The 14,498-nt window shown below is 40.8% G+C and overlaps 1 protein-coding gene across 2 annotated transcripts; it reads right to left on the reverse strand.

Moving 5' to 3' along the window:
• Nucleotides 1–1,514: 1,514 nt before the first annotated feature.
• LOC121644125 (myosin-7-like) lies at nucleotides 1,515–12,568 on the reverse strand. 2 transcript variants are annotated; one of them, XM_041991850.1, is made up of 38 exons: nucleotides 12,472–12,568; nucleotides 12,092–12,152; nucleotides 11,695–11,902; nucleotides 11,169–11,312; nucleotides 10,785–10,941; nucleotides 10,668–10,695; nucleotides 10,468–10,573; nucleotides 10,238–10,330; nucleotides 10,088–10,151; nucleotides 9,889–9,987; nucleotides 9,642–9,745; nucleotides 9,080–9,218; nucleotides 8,884–9,002; nucleotides 8,609–8,758; nucleotides 8,339–8,509; nucleotides 7,945–8,254; nucleotides 7,770–7,849; nucleotides 7,400–7,605; nucleotides 7,178–7,301; nucleotides 6,948–7,084; nucleotides 6,583–6,838; nucleotides 6,262–6,504; nucleotides 5,980–6,156; nucleotides 5,752–5,897; nucleotides 5,578–5,668; nucleotides 5,099–5,488; nucleotides 4,877–5,003; nucleotides 4,676–4,794; nucleotides 4,404–4,600; nucleotides 4,068–4,251; nucleotides 3,665–3,830; nucleotides 3,116–3,549; nucleotides 2,823–3,026; nucleotides 2,437–2,733; nucleotides 2,225–2,329; nucleotides 2,040–2,135; nucleotides 1,820–1,954; nucleotides 1,515–1,647 (listed from the first exon to the last, which is right to left on the reverse strand). In XM_041991850.1, the coding sequence occupies exons 3-38, from the start codon at nucleotides 11,893–11,895 to the stop codon at nucleotides 1,624–1,626; spliced, it is 5,823 nt and encodes a 1,940-aa protein (XP_041847784.1). In that variant the 5' UTR covers nucleotides 11,896–11,902; nucleotides 12,092–12,152; nucleotides 12,472–12,568; the 3' UTR covers nucleotides 1,515–1,623. The 2 variants fall into 2 exon arrangements, with proteins under 2 accessions (XP_041847784.1, XP_041847785.1); XM_041991851.1 differs by having other exon boundaries at nucleotides 1,526–1,644.
• Between the last annotated feature and the right edge of the window lie 1,930 nt (nucleotides 12,569–14,498).

A 14,498-nucleotide genomic window follows, 5' to 3' on the forward strand; every position in this document is an offset into this window, starting at 1 on the left:
GCCCTCAGATACAATCCTGAAACAATTTCTTTTGAGATATTTGTGATAAATATTTCTGCCCTTAGTAACCAGGTTAATAGTTTAATACAGTGATTTTGCTTTTGCAGAATATAAAAACATGCCTAACTCACTGTGAAAATGAGAAATATTGTCACTGTGTGTAAAATCGTATACTAACAAAATATTTGTACAGTAATAAAGCAGTTTCAATTGTTCCTATGACACATCTTGAGATAACTATTGAAGATTTTTCCCAAGTCCTAAAGGTGGTCTAACTACAGAAGCAATGAAATGCTGACATCCTGTTAACTATGCTGATAAGCCTCAGCACATACCGTGCTGCGTGCAGTCCACCACTTTAAGCAAAGGTGTCGATATGCTTTCGTCAGCTCACAGATACCTGCTTGTCTGCCAGGGGAGTTTCAGGACATGACATATAAGAGAAAACTCTAGGCTTCCTGAAGTACTGACAGAGGGACTCTGGACCCCTTTTTCTCCTCTCTCCTCCTGCATCAGATCATTATTTAGTCTCTAGAAGCAACCATGATTTAGACATGAGACCAGCACAGCAAGGCTCAGAAAGGTAAGAAAGCCATGCTAATAAAGGATGGAGGTGAACCAGTTTGTGCCTCTATACCAGTGATAACTATTTCTAGTGATGATTTGTTTTGCACAATAGCGTCATAATCAACATACAAGTTAAAATTAAATGATCCAAAATCATTTACACATGCAGCAGTAAATACACTCCAGAGAACAGTTATTGTTTGTTGATTTATTTTTGTGTATGAAGTAGATATTTAGGTATTGATTCTGTGAAATCCTCCCCAGGTCTTTGGAGGAGCAGGCGGATTTCAGCAGGGATTCACTGACCAGCTGCGAGTGATTATGTGGGGAATTATGGTGGGCCTACTTATGAGCACGGGTTTATTGTTGACTTTGACATCCAGGCTCTTGGGCTGGCTTCAGCTCTATTTTAGGAACAAGGAGATTTGTTTTATCTCTTTTTTACTTGCTATAACTTCACCTCAACAGTTTTCAGACTGCATGTCAACATTTCAAATGTCCTCAGTTTCCTTTTCAGACCTAACTGATCACCCCTCCTTCTTTATCCCAACATCAAGCCATGACTCACACCATATTTTACCTCAAATCATCATAACCAATCTCATTTCATGTATCATAATGACAAATTTTACATGCAACTGATAAGCCCTTATTAAACTGAAATCGGTTGTTTGTGGTAAGTGAGGATTTTGTTAAAGCTTAAATCAATCAGGTGAATATTTTCTATCTTCATATATAATCCTGTACTGACTCTCTTGGTGAGCAAGTACAATTGATGCTCTTCTAAATGCAAATACATGTGTCTTAAAACCATCCTCACTTTATTCTTTCTGCTTAACTCCATCTGAATACTTAAAGTAATAAATAAGACAGGTGCTTCAGAAATGCAACATTTCAAGTAAAATGTCCCACGAACCAACCCCTTAAAAAGAAATAGGAATACAGCATTGTGCAGCATCTTAATGGGACTTTATTAGCACTACAAGTTATGAAGAGAGTTGTTGAGGGGATCTACAGTACACAGCACACAAACGGATTTCTGCAGGCTCCAAAGCTTCATTCCTCATCAAACCCTTTCTGCTGCAGGCCAGGAAGTTGGAGAGACAGAAAAAGAGAAAGGGCCGTTTAGTCTTCAGATTAGTATTGCTTTAGCACAGCAAAGCAATGTATTGATTTACACATCAGTGTACAGGTAAATGCAGCACCAGGGGGCAGCATGTGTGAGGGTCAGATAGGATTGCATGCTTCAAACCTTGGAGCCAGCATCGCGGCTCTTGGCTCGCAGCTTGTTGACCTGAGTCTCAGCGATGTCAGCTCTCTCTTCAGCTTCGTCCAGCTCATGCTGCAGCTTGCGGAACTTGCCGAGATGAACATTAGCCTGTTCCTCCTGGTTGAAGGAAATAAACCCAAATATAACTGTATACTCAGAAAGCAATAGTTCATATAAACAGTAGACACATTTCCATACTTACAGCCTCCTCTGAAGATCTTTTGTAGGCTTTGACTTTCAGCTGCAGCTTATCTACCAGGTCCTGTAGTCGGGCAATGTTCTTGCGATCCTCCTCAGTCTGGAAATAAGAGACAATGTTAGCAACCTAATTTCTTTTTTAAGAATTGGATTGACCCACGCAGATTGTTCAAGCATGCTGTAACAAACCTGATAGGTGAGTTCCTTGATGCGGCGCTCGTATTTACGGACACCCTTCACAGCATCACTGCTTTTCTTCTGCTCCATTTCCACCTCATTTTCTAGCTCCCTCACCTGGCAATGGACATTTTTAAATAGTTTTTGTAAGAATTTATTTATTTACCTATTATTTACTCATTTTCTACATATATATGTATCACAGATGTTAAAGAAACACTCACCCTGGCCTCGAGCTTCTGCACCTGCTTCTTGCCTCCCTTCATGGCGATCTGTTCAGCTTCATCCAGACGGTGCTGCAGGTCTTTGATGGTTTGCTCCATGTTCTTCTTCATGCGCTCCAGGTGAGCGCTGGTGTCCTGCTCTTTCTTCAGCTCCTCTGCCATCATGGCAGCATCAGTGATGGCCTTCTTGGCCTTCTCTTCAGCATTTCTACATTCCTGCACTGCCTCCTCCACCTCACTTTGAAGCTGGGATGCATCCCCCTCCAGCTTCTTCTTCTGGTTTATCAGCCCAGTGTTCTGCATATTTTTAGATGCAACATTAAGGATGTGAAAAGGCTGTGTAGCTGTATCTTGAAAATAATATTGACTTTGAGCTATAGTCTCACCTGTGAGTGCAGTAGCTGTACCCTCTCACTAACATCCAGCAGCTCTTGCTCTGCAAGTTTACGGCTGCGCTCGGTTTGCTCCAGAGCAATCCTCAGCTCCTCCAGTTCAGCCTGAAGCAGGTTGTTGCGTCTCTCAACAATGGCTATGTTCTCTTTGAGATCATCATTAGCCCGAACAGACTCATCCAGCTGAATTTGGCAATCCTTAATTCAATGACAGGAACCACATAATGTTTATAGACTGTTATGAAGAGAAGCATCTTCAGAAAGTGAGTTTTTCTTTTCTAATTTACCTTCAGATGTGCATGAACAGACTTCAGCTGTTTCTGGGCCTCAGATGCCTGCCTGTTGGCTTGGCTGAGTTGGATCTCCATCTCATTGAGGTCTCCCTCCATCTTCTTTTTCAAACGAAGCGCTTCATTCCTGCTGCGACACTCGGCTTCAAGAGAGCTCTGCAGGGTGTCGATTGTCCTCTGCAAGTTCCTCTTGCTCTGCTCCATCTCTTCATCCTTCTCAGCCAATTTACGCTCGATTTCAGCCTTAACTTGATTGAATTCCAGCTGGGCTCTTAAAATCTTGCCCTCCTCGTGCTCAAGAGAAGCCTCTGCCTCCTCCAAAGCAGACTGAATCTCACCCTTTTCTTGCTCCAGCTGCTTTCGGACCTTTTCCAGTTCATGAATGGTTTTCCCACCCTCACTAAGTTGCTCAGTGAGGTCAGAAATTTCCTCTGTGTATGAAAGTAGAAGCATTTAATTGTTTTTTTCTTTTGACAGGTGTAATATTTATGTATTCTAATTTACAATCAATGATATGTTACCCTGCAGTCTGTCACTGGATCTTACCTTGTAAGTTCTTATTCTCTCTCTTCATGGTCTCTAGATGGTCCAGAGCTTCCTCATAGGAGTTTTTCAGTTTGAAGAGCTCAGTGCTCAGAGACCTGGCTTCCTTCTGGGAGCTCTCCAGCTCACACTGAGACTCTTCATACTTCTGCTTCCACTCAGACAGGACCTGAACATTGGGATAGAAACTACAATGTTAGATTCTTCACATGGATCTTCTTACAGTTGTGCCAGTGCATCATTTTATTTTGACAATAATAATACTTTGAGAAACATGGTACATAAAATGTTCTATGGTGGCCTTTGATGATGCTTTACACAGCTGATGGTTAGCGGTTATAAAATAAAAGGTTAAAAATAAAAAAAAAAATGAAAATGTTTTTACACAAGAATAAGTGTAACATACTTTGTCAAAGTTTCTTTGCTTCTTGTCCAGAGCAGCAGCAGCAGCATTTGATCTCTCCACATCCACCATGAGATCTTCAATCTCATTCTGCAGCCTGTGTTTGGTCTTCTCCAGGGAGGAACATTTAGCATTCACAGCTTCAACAGCCTCCTCAGCATCCTGCAGACGCTGAGCCAGCTTCTTTCTAACAATGAAAATTGAAATTATTCTCATTATTCTTATTATTTTGGGTGTTACCTTGCCTTTAATTACCTCCCACAACAGAAGTCTTTGATGGCTCTTGTACTGAATTTTTCTTTCATCTGATTTTAGACTCATCTCATGTAGTGGACTTACTTTGCTTCCTCCAGTTCCTCAGTTCTCTGGATGGCATCAGTTTCATACTTGGTTCTCCACTGAGCCACCTCAGAGTTGGCCTTGGACATGCCACGCTGCAGTTCAGCTTTGGCCTCCTGCTCCTCCTCATACTGCTCCCTGAGCAGGTCACAGTCATGACGAGAAGACTGCACAGCATGGGCTAATGCATTCTTGGCCTGTATAGATAAAAACTGTGTCACTAATATGTTTAAACAACTGTTTTTGAGATGCAAATGTGAAATTATACACACCTTTACTTCCTCTTCCAGTTGTCTTTTTAAATCTTCAAGTTGTTGATTGTAGGAATTCTTTCCTCTGGTCAGCTGAGAAACAAGAGACTCTTTCTCCTCCATCTGTCTTGAAAGCTCATCTGAAGAGGAAGAATACAGGTTTTAAAAATGCATTGCTCTACATTAAAGATGTTCAGTGTTCCAGGTGAAAATCCAACTAACCATTCTCAGCTTGGAGTTTGGCTTTTTGGGTGGTGAAGTCATTGAGGGATCTTTGGTATTCATCACATTTATTTCTGTATTCATTCATTTGATCCTCAAAAGTTCTGCATGTCTTCTCCAACATATTCTTCAGAAGAAATGGACATAGATTAAAGGCTTTGTGTTGACTGTCAAGGTATTTAATTGTCATTTTTCAGAAAGCTACTAAACGACCACACTTACCTTTGACTTAACTATTTGTTCCATACTAGAAGCCACATCATCGAGCTCTAGTCTGAGCTCACTCTTCTCCTTCTCCAGTTTCTGCTTGACTCTCTGCAGGTTGTCAATCTGCTCTCCCAGGTCAGCAACGCTGTCGGCTTGCTTCTTCCTCAGGGTGGCAGCGGTGGCCTCGTGGTGCAGAGTGGCCTCTTCGAGGTCTCTGCGGAGTTTCTGGAACTCGGCCTCCCTCTTCTTGTTCATCTCGATCTGGGCAGCTGTGGCTCCACCAGCCTCCTCCAGCCTCTCACTGATCTCTTCCAGCTCTCTGGCCAAGTCTGCTCTCTGCTTCTCCACCTTGGCCCGGGCAGCTCGCTCTGCTTCAAGCTCTTCCTCCAGCTCTTCTACACGAGCCTAGTGTCAGAACAATAGGCCTTGATGTGTCTGTACTGTAGACTAAAGTCTAACTTTTTAATAAAGCTCAGGTATAGCTGGATTTTTACCTGCAGCTCTTTCAGCTTCTTCTGGAGTTGAGCGACAATGGCCTGCTCATCTTCAATTCTGCTGTTCATCTGGCTCATCTCAAACTCTTTCCTGCAGCATTTTCTCTTGTTAGTGCTTGGTAATGAAAACAATGCACACAATAGTGACCAAACAATGTTATGATAAATTTGTACTTTTTCATGCGTTCCTCCAGCTGTTGCTTGTCATTCTCCAGATCCATGACGCACTCCTGGGTCAACTTTAAGTCTCCCTCCAGTTTCCTCTTTGCTCTCTCAAGGTCCATTCGAACCTTCTTCTCTTGCTCAAGAGATCCTTCAAGCTTGAAGTAAATACAAATAATTACAGTGGAGTAATTTGTTTAATTATTCTTCAGATGTTTTCTGTGTGGTGTTGATTCTTACATCATCAACTTGCTGCTCCAGCTTGGCCTTGGCCTTGGTCAGAGTGTTGACTTTGTCTTCTTCACTCTGCAGGTCATCCAGGGTTTGCTGATGAGCTTCCTGTAAAGCTTTCTTTTCCTTGGTCAGCTTGGCAATGATTTCATCCAAAGCAGCCATCTCCTCCGTCATGTTCTTTACCTGTTAATAAACAGTAAGTACTAAAAATTCCCTGTCTGGAGGTAAGAAACATGGCTCCTGCTGATACTCTTGCTGTGAGGAATAAAATCAAAGCATTTGGCAAACCTTGTTCTCAGTGGCGTGCTTTTCTTTCTCCACTTTAGCCAGAGTCAGTTCAAGGTCATCAATGTCCTTCTTCAGCTCAGAGCATTCATCCTCCAGCTTCCTCTTCTTTGCTGTTAGTTCAGCATTCATCTCCTCCTCATCCTCCAGCCTTTCAGTCAGCTCTTTGATTTTTGCCTCCAGCTGAATCTTGCTCTTGATGAGCCCCTCGCATCTCTCCTCTGCATCACAAAGATTGTCTTGCTCCTGCCAAACATAAACTCTTATTAACACACGTCTTAAAGACACCATCAAAGGAAAATGCAACTATAGTTCTGCTCTTACAGTCTGGACTTGAAGCTGCAGGTCGTTCTTCTCTTGGAGAAGAGTGACCATTTTCTCTTCCAGTTCCTTTCTACGGGCTTCAGATTTCGCATAGGCTTCCTTCAGTTTCAGGAATTCTTCCTTCATGTTGGCCATCTCCTTCTCTGCCTCAGCAGATCTCAGCAAAGGTTTGATCTTGAAGTACAGCTTCATCCAGGGCCAATTCTTGACCCCCATGAAGGCACGGATGTTCCACTGGATCACTAATAAAGCATCTCTAGAAGAAATAGAAGGGTTTAGTTTGTTTAAAAAAACAACAACAACAACCCAATAACCAGTGACTATTGAATGTTTGAGGTCTAAAGTCAACTTTATAAAAATTATACCTGCGTTCCACCATCTTTTGATACTCAATACGAGACAAAAGGCCACGAGACCTGGCTTGAATAGCTGTGATGATTTTGGAGAGACGCTCATCTCTCATCTCTTCAAGCAGACCCAGCAATCCAGCCTTGAAAAAGACCTAACAACAGCGATGGGTTTTACTTTTTGGATTTTCTCTATTATTATGTTTCACTTTGGTCACTTTTCTCTTTTTAAAAGAATCTGCTCTCACCTTGGTGTGTCCAAACTTGTACTGGTTATGATCAATGTCCAGGGAAGCAAGAAGTTTTTCAGCTCCCTTCCTGCTGTCAATAAACTGTCCCTCAGGGATGGCAGCAGGATTCAGGATGCGATATCTGGAATATCACCAAGTAGAAAAAAACAAACATGTCAAGTCATATTCTTATAGGACTAATCATTTTGTAATCTTCCACTTTGAGTCCAAAAGTCAAACCTCTGCTTGAAGTCTCCATAGAGGATCCTGTTGGGGAAGCCCTTTCTGCAGATCCTGATGCCTTCCAGCACACCGTTACAGCGCAGCTGGTGCATCACCAGAGGGTTCTCCATGGCCCCAGGAGTCTTGGTCTCATTGGGGATGATGCAGCGCACAAAGTGAGGGTGAGTTGACCTCAAGTTGGTCATCAGCTTGTTCAGGTTCTCCTTTAATATGATAAAGCAACCATGTACACTACCGTTCAAAAGTTTGGGGTCACGTTGCCATGGGATTCAATAGGGAGGTGACCCCAAACTTTTGAACGGTAGTGTATGTAATTACTGGTAAAGTCTGAATGCGCAGGATATGATATGACACAAATATTGCATACCCTATGGAGAGCAGACACTGTCTGAAAGGATGATCCTTTCTTCTTCTTCTCTTTTTTACCTTCTGTGCCTTCAGCCATTGCTGTTAAGAAAAGTGTGCCATTTAAGAACTCAAACAAATTACTGCGCCATTTCTATATTTTGATATTGCATCTCCAAATATTCATGCTTGGGTACCTGAATCAGCTCCAGCATAGTTCGCAAAGAGTATAGCTAGCAGCTTGAGGTTAGACTTCTGGTACAGTCCAACAACAGTCTCATTTAGAGGATCTTTGTTCTTCACCAGCCAGTTGTTGATATTATAATCAACAGTTCCAGCATAGTGAACCAGGGCAAAATGGGCCTCTGGTTTTCCTTTGACAATTCTGGGTTTCTGGAAGTTGTTGGATTTGCCCAGATGGTTGTCATAGAGCTTAGCTTTAAAGGTGGCATCAGAGGCTTTGGGAAACATGCACTCCTCTTCAAGGATGGACATAATACCCATAGGCTGTGGGAGGAAATTTTTTTTTTTTTTTAAAAATACCAAGTTTTTGTAACTTTTATTTCAATGTTTTGTAGTTTGATGTCTCACCTTTTCAATTAGATCAATACAGGCCTGCAGATCCATACCAAAATCAATGAAAGTCCATTCAATGCCCTCTTTCTTGTACTCTTCCTGCTCCAGCACAAACATGTGATGGTTGAAAAACTGTTGCAGTTTTTCATTTGTGAAGTTGATGCACATCTGCTCAAAGGTGTTGAACTGGAAGATAACAGATTTGTTATTTTGATGTTCACATCCATCTTATCATGTTGCCCATTGATTAAAAAGACCATTTGAACATAATCAGACGATGCTCACATCAAAGATCTCAAATCCAGCGATGTCCAGCACACCAATGAAGTACTGGCGAGGCTGTTTGGTCTCCAGTGACTGGTTGATTCTCATTACCATCCACAGGAACATCTTTTCATACACAGCTTTTGATAGAGCTCCAACAGCATAGTTTACCTGTAGAAGGACATACAGCCACATATAGTAGCCTCTGTCAGTAAAAAGTCTACATGGGGCATCGAATCTCATTAGGTAAAAACATTTGAATGAAAAGGTTTTAAGACACATTCTCCCTTTTTCACCTGGGCGACATTTTGTCCCTTGGTGACCCACTCGTTTCCTACTTTGACTCTTGGGTGACAGAGACCTTTGATGAGGTCAGCAGAGTTCAGGCCCATCAGATAAGCTGCTTTGTCAGCATCTGAGGAGAGAAAATGAGCACAGTGAAGCTATACTGGTTGATTCTGAATCGGCCTGACAAACAAAGCCTCACTTCACCTTCAGTGCCATCTGCCTCTGCCTGCTCCTCCCGCTGCTTCTGCTTGAACTTCATGTTGCCATAATGCATGATTGCACCAGTCAGCTTGTACACAGAGTTCTTTTCCTCCTGAGTAAAGCCCAACACATCGAAGGCACTCTGGGGAAGAGATACTGTAACACCTTAACATCTCGTCCGCTAGTATAATTTTGATTAAATATTCTCCTTATCATAAAGAATTAGCAATCTATAATATATGGCCTGTACTTATATAGCGCTTTTATCCAAAGTACTTTACATATACATCACATTCACCCATTCACACACTGATGGCAGAAGCTGCTATGCAAGGTGCTCAACCACAACCCATCAGAAGTAATTAGGAGTTGTGTGTCTTGCTCAGGGACACCTCGACATGAGTTCTCCGGGTCGGGATCGAACCCTTGGATTACAGGACGACCACTCTACCCACTGAGCCATGCCTCCCCAATAACTACTAATTAACCGATTTTGTCCTCTTGATTATGTTAGTCAGTTGTAAAAGTGTAAAAGTGTGAGGCAAAGAAAGAGGGAGAGGCTGACATCTGTTGCCATCAGTTCTTCTGCATCATCTATGGAGGCCACTTGGGTTTCCCCCTGAGAGATGAAGGCGTAGTCATAAGGATTATTTGTTATCAGCAGCATCTCTGTGAGGAAATACAGAATGAGGTAAAGATGAGGTCAGGCTGATTAACACACTGCAATGCAAACTCAAGGACAACCTCTCTCTTTTTTTTTATTTGTTTGTTTGTTTTGTTTTTTTTTTGGTTCCCACAGCAGCTGTACTGACCCAGGATTTCAGGCTTCTGATTAGACAGAATCTGGTAGAAAATGTGGTAATCTCTCTCAGCCCTGAGCTGGAAGGTCACTCGAGACTTCTCTAAAAGATCTGATAAATACAAGAGGGAAGACATTTCTAGATAAATTGTACCATCCCACTTTATTATAAAACATAAATAATATTAATATGAAAGAAATTTTGATCTCACAAGTTTCAATATCAGCAGAAGCCACTTTTCCTCTGGTGTCAAAATGAATTCGAATGAATTTCCCCTGAAGGAATAAAGATTACATTTATAAAGATACCTTGACATGTTGTCTTTTTAAAGTTTAGTCATACAGTTGTAACAGACACTCACAAATCTGGAGGAGTTGTCATTCCTGATGGTCTTGGCGTTACCAAAGGCCTCCAGAGCAGGGTTAGCCTGAATGATTTGATCCTCCAAGGTTCCCTATCACAGAATACAAACATAACATCTGTTAGCTGTGTTGAAAGCAGCTTTAGCAACATCTGGTGGGATCAGTCGATATTTCATGATGATGTCTATTTTATTTTACCAACTCTCACTATTGTCAAAATTGATCACACCTTGTCTTTGGCTATGGCTTCTTTCTTTACAGTTCCAGCTGCAATACTTGCAAAATACTGGATAACTCTCTTTGTGTTGACAGTCTTTCCTGCACCAGATTCTCCACTGTAATTACAAAGTCACTGATTAAAACAGCAATGCAAAAATATCATCAACATATAGCAGCATGAATGCTTTTAAAGTGGAAGGTGTTACATACGTGATCAGAATTGACTGGTTTTCACGGTCTGCCAAAAAGCAAACATTTGGAGTGAGCAAATTGTTATCTTGTGAGAGAAATCCCATCTAGAACAGTGTTTAAATTATCGATCTGTACCTGACAGCATGTACTGGTAGGCATTGTCAGAGATGGAGAATATATGAGGAGGAGCTTCACTCCTCTTCTTTCCTCTGTAGGCAAGAACCACCTCCTGGTTGTAGACTGGCAGCCACTTGTATGGATTGACAGTCACACAGAAGAGCCCAGAGTAGGTCTGAGCACACAGAGACAGTCATTACCATGATTCCTTTTCCAAGATTATATACAACTTTTCATCTGGGCGAATTGATCAAAGTTGTGGTCAATTTACTGACAAGCAAAACTAACAAAAATGGTAAATTTCTTAGAGGAAAAGTAGCAAAACATGAATCATGAATTTGAATATTTAAATTCAACACAGTTTGGGTTTCTAGAGTTAGACTTAGGTTTTTGCGTGCTCACGTAGATCATCCATGCTGCGTAACGCTCTTTGAGGTTAAACAACACAGCTGGCTCATGGAGGAAAGTCAGCATGGCCATGTCCTCAATCTTGTCAAACTTTGGCGGATTCTGTTGCAGAATATCCGACTCTTTCACAGTCACAGTCTGGAAGGAGTAGATCAAAAACAGTGTCTTATTTTTCTGTGTATATGCCCCAGTTCTGCTGAAGTATTCTATAAACAATTAAACAAAAAATATTGCTTCTCCTCCTGTTTGCTTCTAACATTACAGCCACACATTGCTGATGCTAGATGGCAGCAATGCCTCGATGTGATAACTGGCTTTGATTTAAGTCCTTTTTAACTCATACTGACACACATCAAGGACCCTTTAAATCACACCTGGATTTACACTCACATTAACACATGCTCCCAGACAAGCAGTCATACTGCTAGAGACTGCTTTCTACTAATTTTATCACTGCAGCTATCAATGGAGAGCTATGATTAATATTGATCATCTAAAATAAATGTAAGTAAAAACTAACCTTTCCATTCTGTGTCTCTACAGTGGCCTTGTCTCCATCCCTACTGGTGATGGTTGCCTTCACAAACTCTTCCACCGGATCTGGGACAAAACATTCCTTCTTGATATCGAAGGGACGTGTGGAAGCCTCCATGCGCTCCTTCTCTGACTTTCTCAGGTAGGACGCAGCTGCACCGAACGTAGCCATCTCTGCATCGCCCATGGCTGCACTGATGTGCACACAGATTGTTCAGGCTTCACTCACTTTATCTGTTATTAATTATTGTTAGATTATTTGAAATATAACTAATCAAATCTTCATCTAAAGGACTTAAAGAAGTTTTTAAGCATTTATGAGAAGATACTCATATATCAGATTTTTTTCTTTAATGAAAAATTGCTTTGAGAAAGGAATTTACCGGAGAGTTCAGCGCAGACTACAGGTGAGCTCAAAATTCAGAGTATAGGTCAGTGATCAACCTGCAGTAGGCAGAAAAACTTTATCAAAACCTTCATTGTTCAGCTTATAAAATACCTTAACTAATAAACTCAAACCAGCATTACAAGTAAAATCAAATCTCTTGTTTTAGCATAATTTATGTCACAGATTAGTGACAAATATAAATATATATATATATATATATATATATTAGACAAAACTCTTTAAATTAGATTTCATTGTCATATAATGTTAGCAATGTTTCCCCAATCAATCTTCTCTGATTTGGTTTAAAAAGTGGAAAAATACAGTATTAATAAATAATGCAAATACAAAATGCAACCAGTGGTTCAAACTTACAGAGGCCAGGTGAAGATGAAGCAGCTGCTAGACCTGCAGGGAAGGCAGGGATGAAATATATAACCCCTGATAACCTGCCTTACAAGGCCAAGGACACCACCCTGACCTGCTAACACACACACACACACACACACACACACACACACATCACCCTGATCAGGTGCACCACTTTCAACACATACCACACTGCTCTAACTCTCTCATGCACACACAAACACACACACATGCGCTGTGGTAATCGCCATCATTTCCATCACTTGTGGCAGAGCTCGTTTTGGCTCTGGTGATGCCTGGCTGCCCTCTCTGCTTGTTTGTCTCTGCCTCTCACGTCCAAATAATGTGATTTTTCGGGAGCAGTGCCAGGAACTTTCTGCAGCATAACCCATCTGTGACTCACCCAAGCATAGCATCTCTATCTCTAATTCTACCACACTTTTCCCTGTCATCTCTTGTGTTAAATTCTTTTTCCATGTGAGGACTGGTAATGGACAGAAACCAGATTCCATGTATGCATATGAAGAGGAGCAAAGAGGCAGGTATAAAACCTCAACTTATTCACAACAACAAACTTTTAATTTTCTTTTTTATGTCATGATGATACATGATTTTCAGTGGACTGGTAAATTAATGTGGTGTGGTTTATCTTTCTTAATTTTTTTTCATTTTATCTCCCAATTTTTTTATAGTCTGAGTCATTATGGAGACAGATAGTCATTTCTATCATTAGCTCTAAAACTTATTGTGAGGGCAGTCAAGTGGAGAATAGAGGCCTTTAAGGTTTGGTTTGACTGAAAGGTCAGAGTGTGTCTGAGGATGGTGTCGGGAGGAGGACATGGTACTTTGAGAACCTCTTTAACAGGACTGTAGTGGGCAGATAAAGACCAGAAAAAGCCTGACTTACCTCGTCATCTGTAAACAACATGGGCCAAAATAAAAATAAAATTAATGTAAAATAATAAATGTAAAATATTTAGTTTTTATTTACATTTATTAATTCATATCTGAAAATATTTGCACTTACTTTTGCAGTGAATTTGTCACCCAATTTATATCCATTTATTTATGTATTTATTTACTTAGCTGTTGATCTTACTTTTTTTTTTCTTTTTTTGTTTTTTTGGTATATGTTTGTCTATGTTTGTAAAAAGTTAAAATGGCAGCCTGCCGTTGAACCTGTAAACATCTACCTTTAAGTCATTCTCTTTACAAAAATTAGGTCAAATATTTCCTTTGGGATGAACTATTAAAATGCACTTCTTACAGTAAGATCGTAGATTTGCGTCATTCAAAATACAGGCACCAGGCGAGAATGCTTCATCATAATTCTTAAATTATTGTACCAGTTACCAGTCGAACGTAGATAGACATTAAATTTCCCAGTCTTTGTCCATGAAACTTTCAGTGGTTTGGCTCCAAAATATATCAGTGATACAGTACGTCTGCTCTGTTCAAATGTCTCAGAGCTGCCGGGACTGGTCAGCTGATGATGCCCAGAATTCAAACCAAACAAGGTTAAATGGCTTTCTGCCATCATGCTGCCCACTCCTAGAATAAGCTTCCAGTCGATCCCAATTGCAGTCACTTTTGGTTTTGCCACAGCTCATAATTACTCTCTTTTCAATACTTTTACTTGCACTTTTTACTTGTGTATAGTCTGTATCTTGTATGGTCAGTTCTCTATCCTGACATTCTCATCTCACGTCTCTGAAGAACTTTGAACAACCTTGTATCATAAAACCTTGTATATGGAAATTTGTGGTTGTGCTCTGTCTCCTCTCCTTCGTCAACTTCATTTGCTTGACTACAAACCTTAACGCTTCCATTTCTATAAAAAAAATAAGCCCTGCATACCATGTTAACAAAGGTTGTTTATCAACATCGTAAAGTGGGAGCCATGTGGTATGATTAATGTGAGAGTATTTCAAGGGCCCCATTGGCTCGTAGTAAGCAACAATCTTTGTGATATCTCATTTGACAGGTTACTATTTTGGATTAAGTTGTAATTCTTTCCACTGCACATGTGAATA

This window comes from Melanotaenia boesemani, chromosome 8 (assembly GCF_017639745.1).
Source record: "Melanotaenia boesemani isolate fMelBoe1 chromosome 8, fMelBoe1.pri, whole genome shotgun sequence".
NCBI lineage: Eukaryota > Metazoa > Chordata > Actinopteri > Atheriniformes > Melanotaeniidae > Melanotaenia > Melanotaenia boesemani.

Coding starts and splice junctions, on each gene's coding strand:
- LOC121644125 (XM_041991850.1), bottom strand. CDS start 11,895: ATGGGCGATGCAGAGATGGCTACGTTCGGTGCAGCTGCGTCCTACCTG. Junction 11,313..11,694: donor TAGAGACACAGAATGGAAAG/GTTAGTTTTTAC, acceptor TACTCCTTCCAG/ACTGTGACTGTGAAAGAGTC. Junction 3,027..3,115: donor CTGTTCATGCACATCTGAAG/GTAAATTAGAAA, acceptor CATTGAATTAAG/GATTGCCAAATTCAGCTGGA.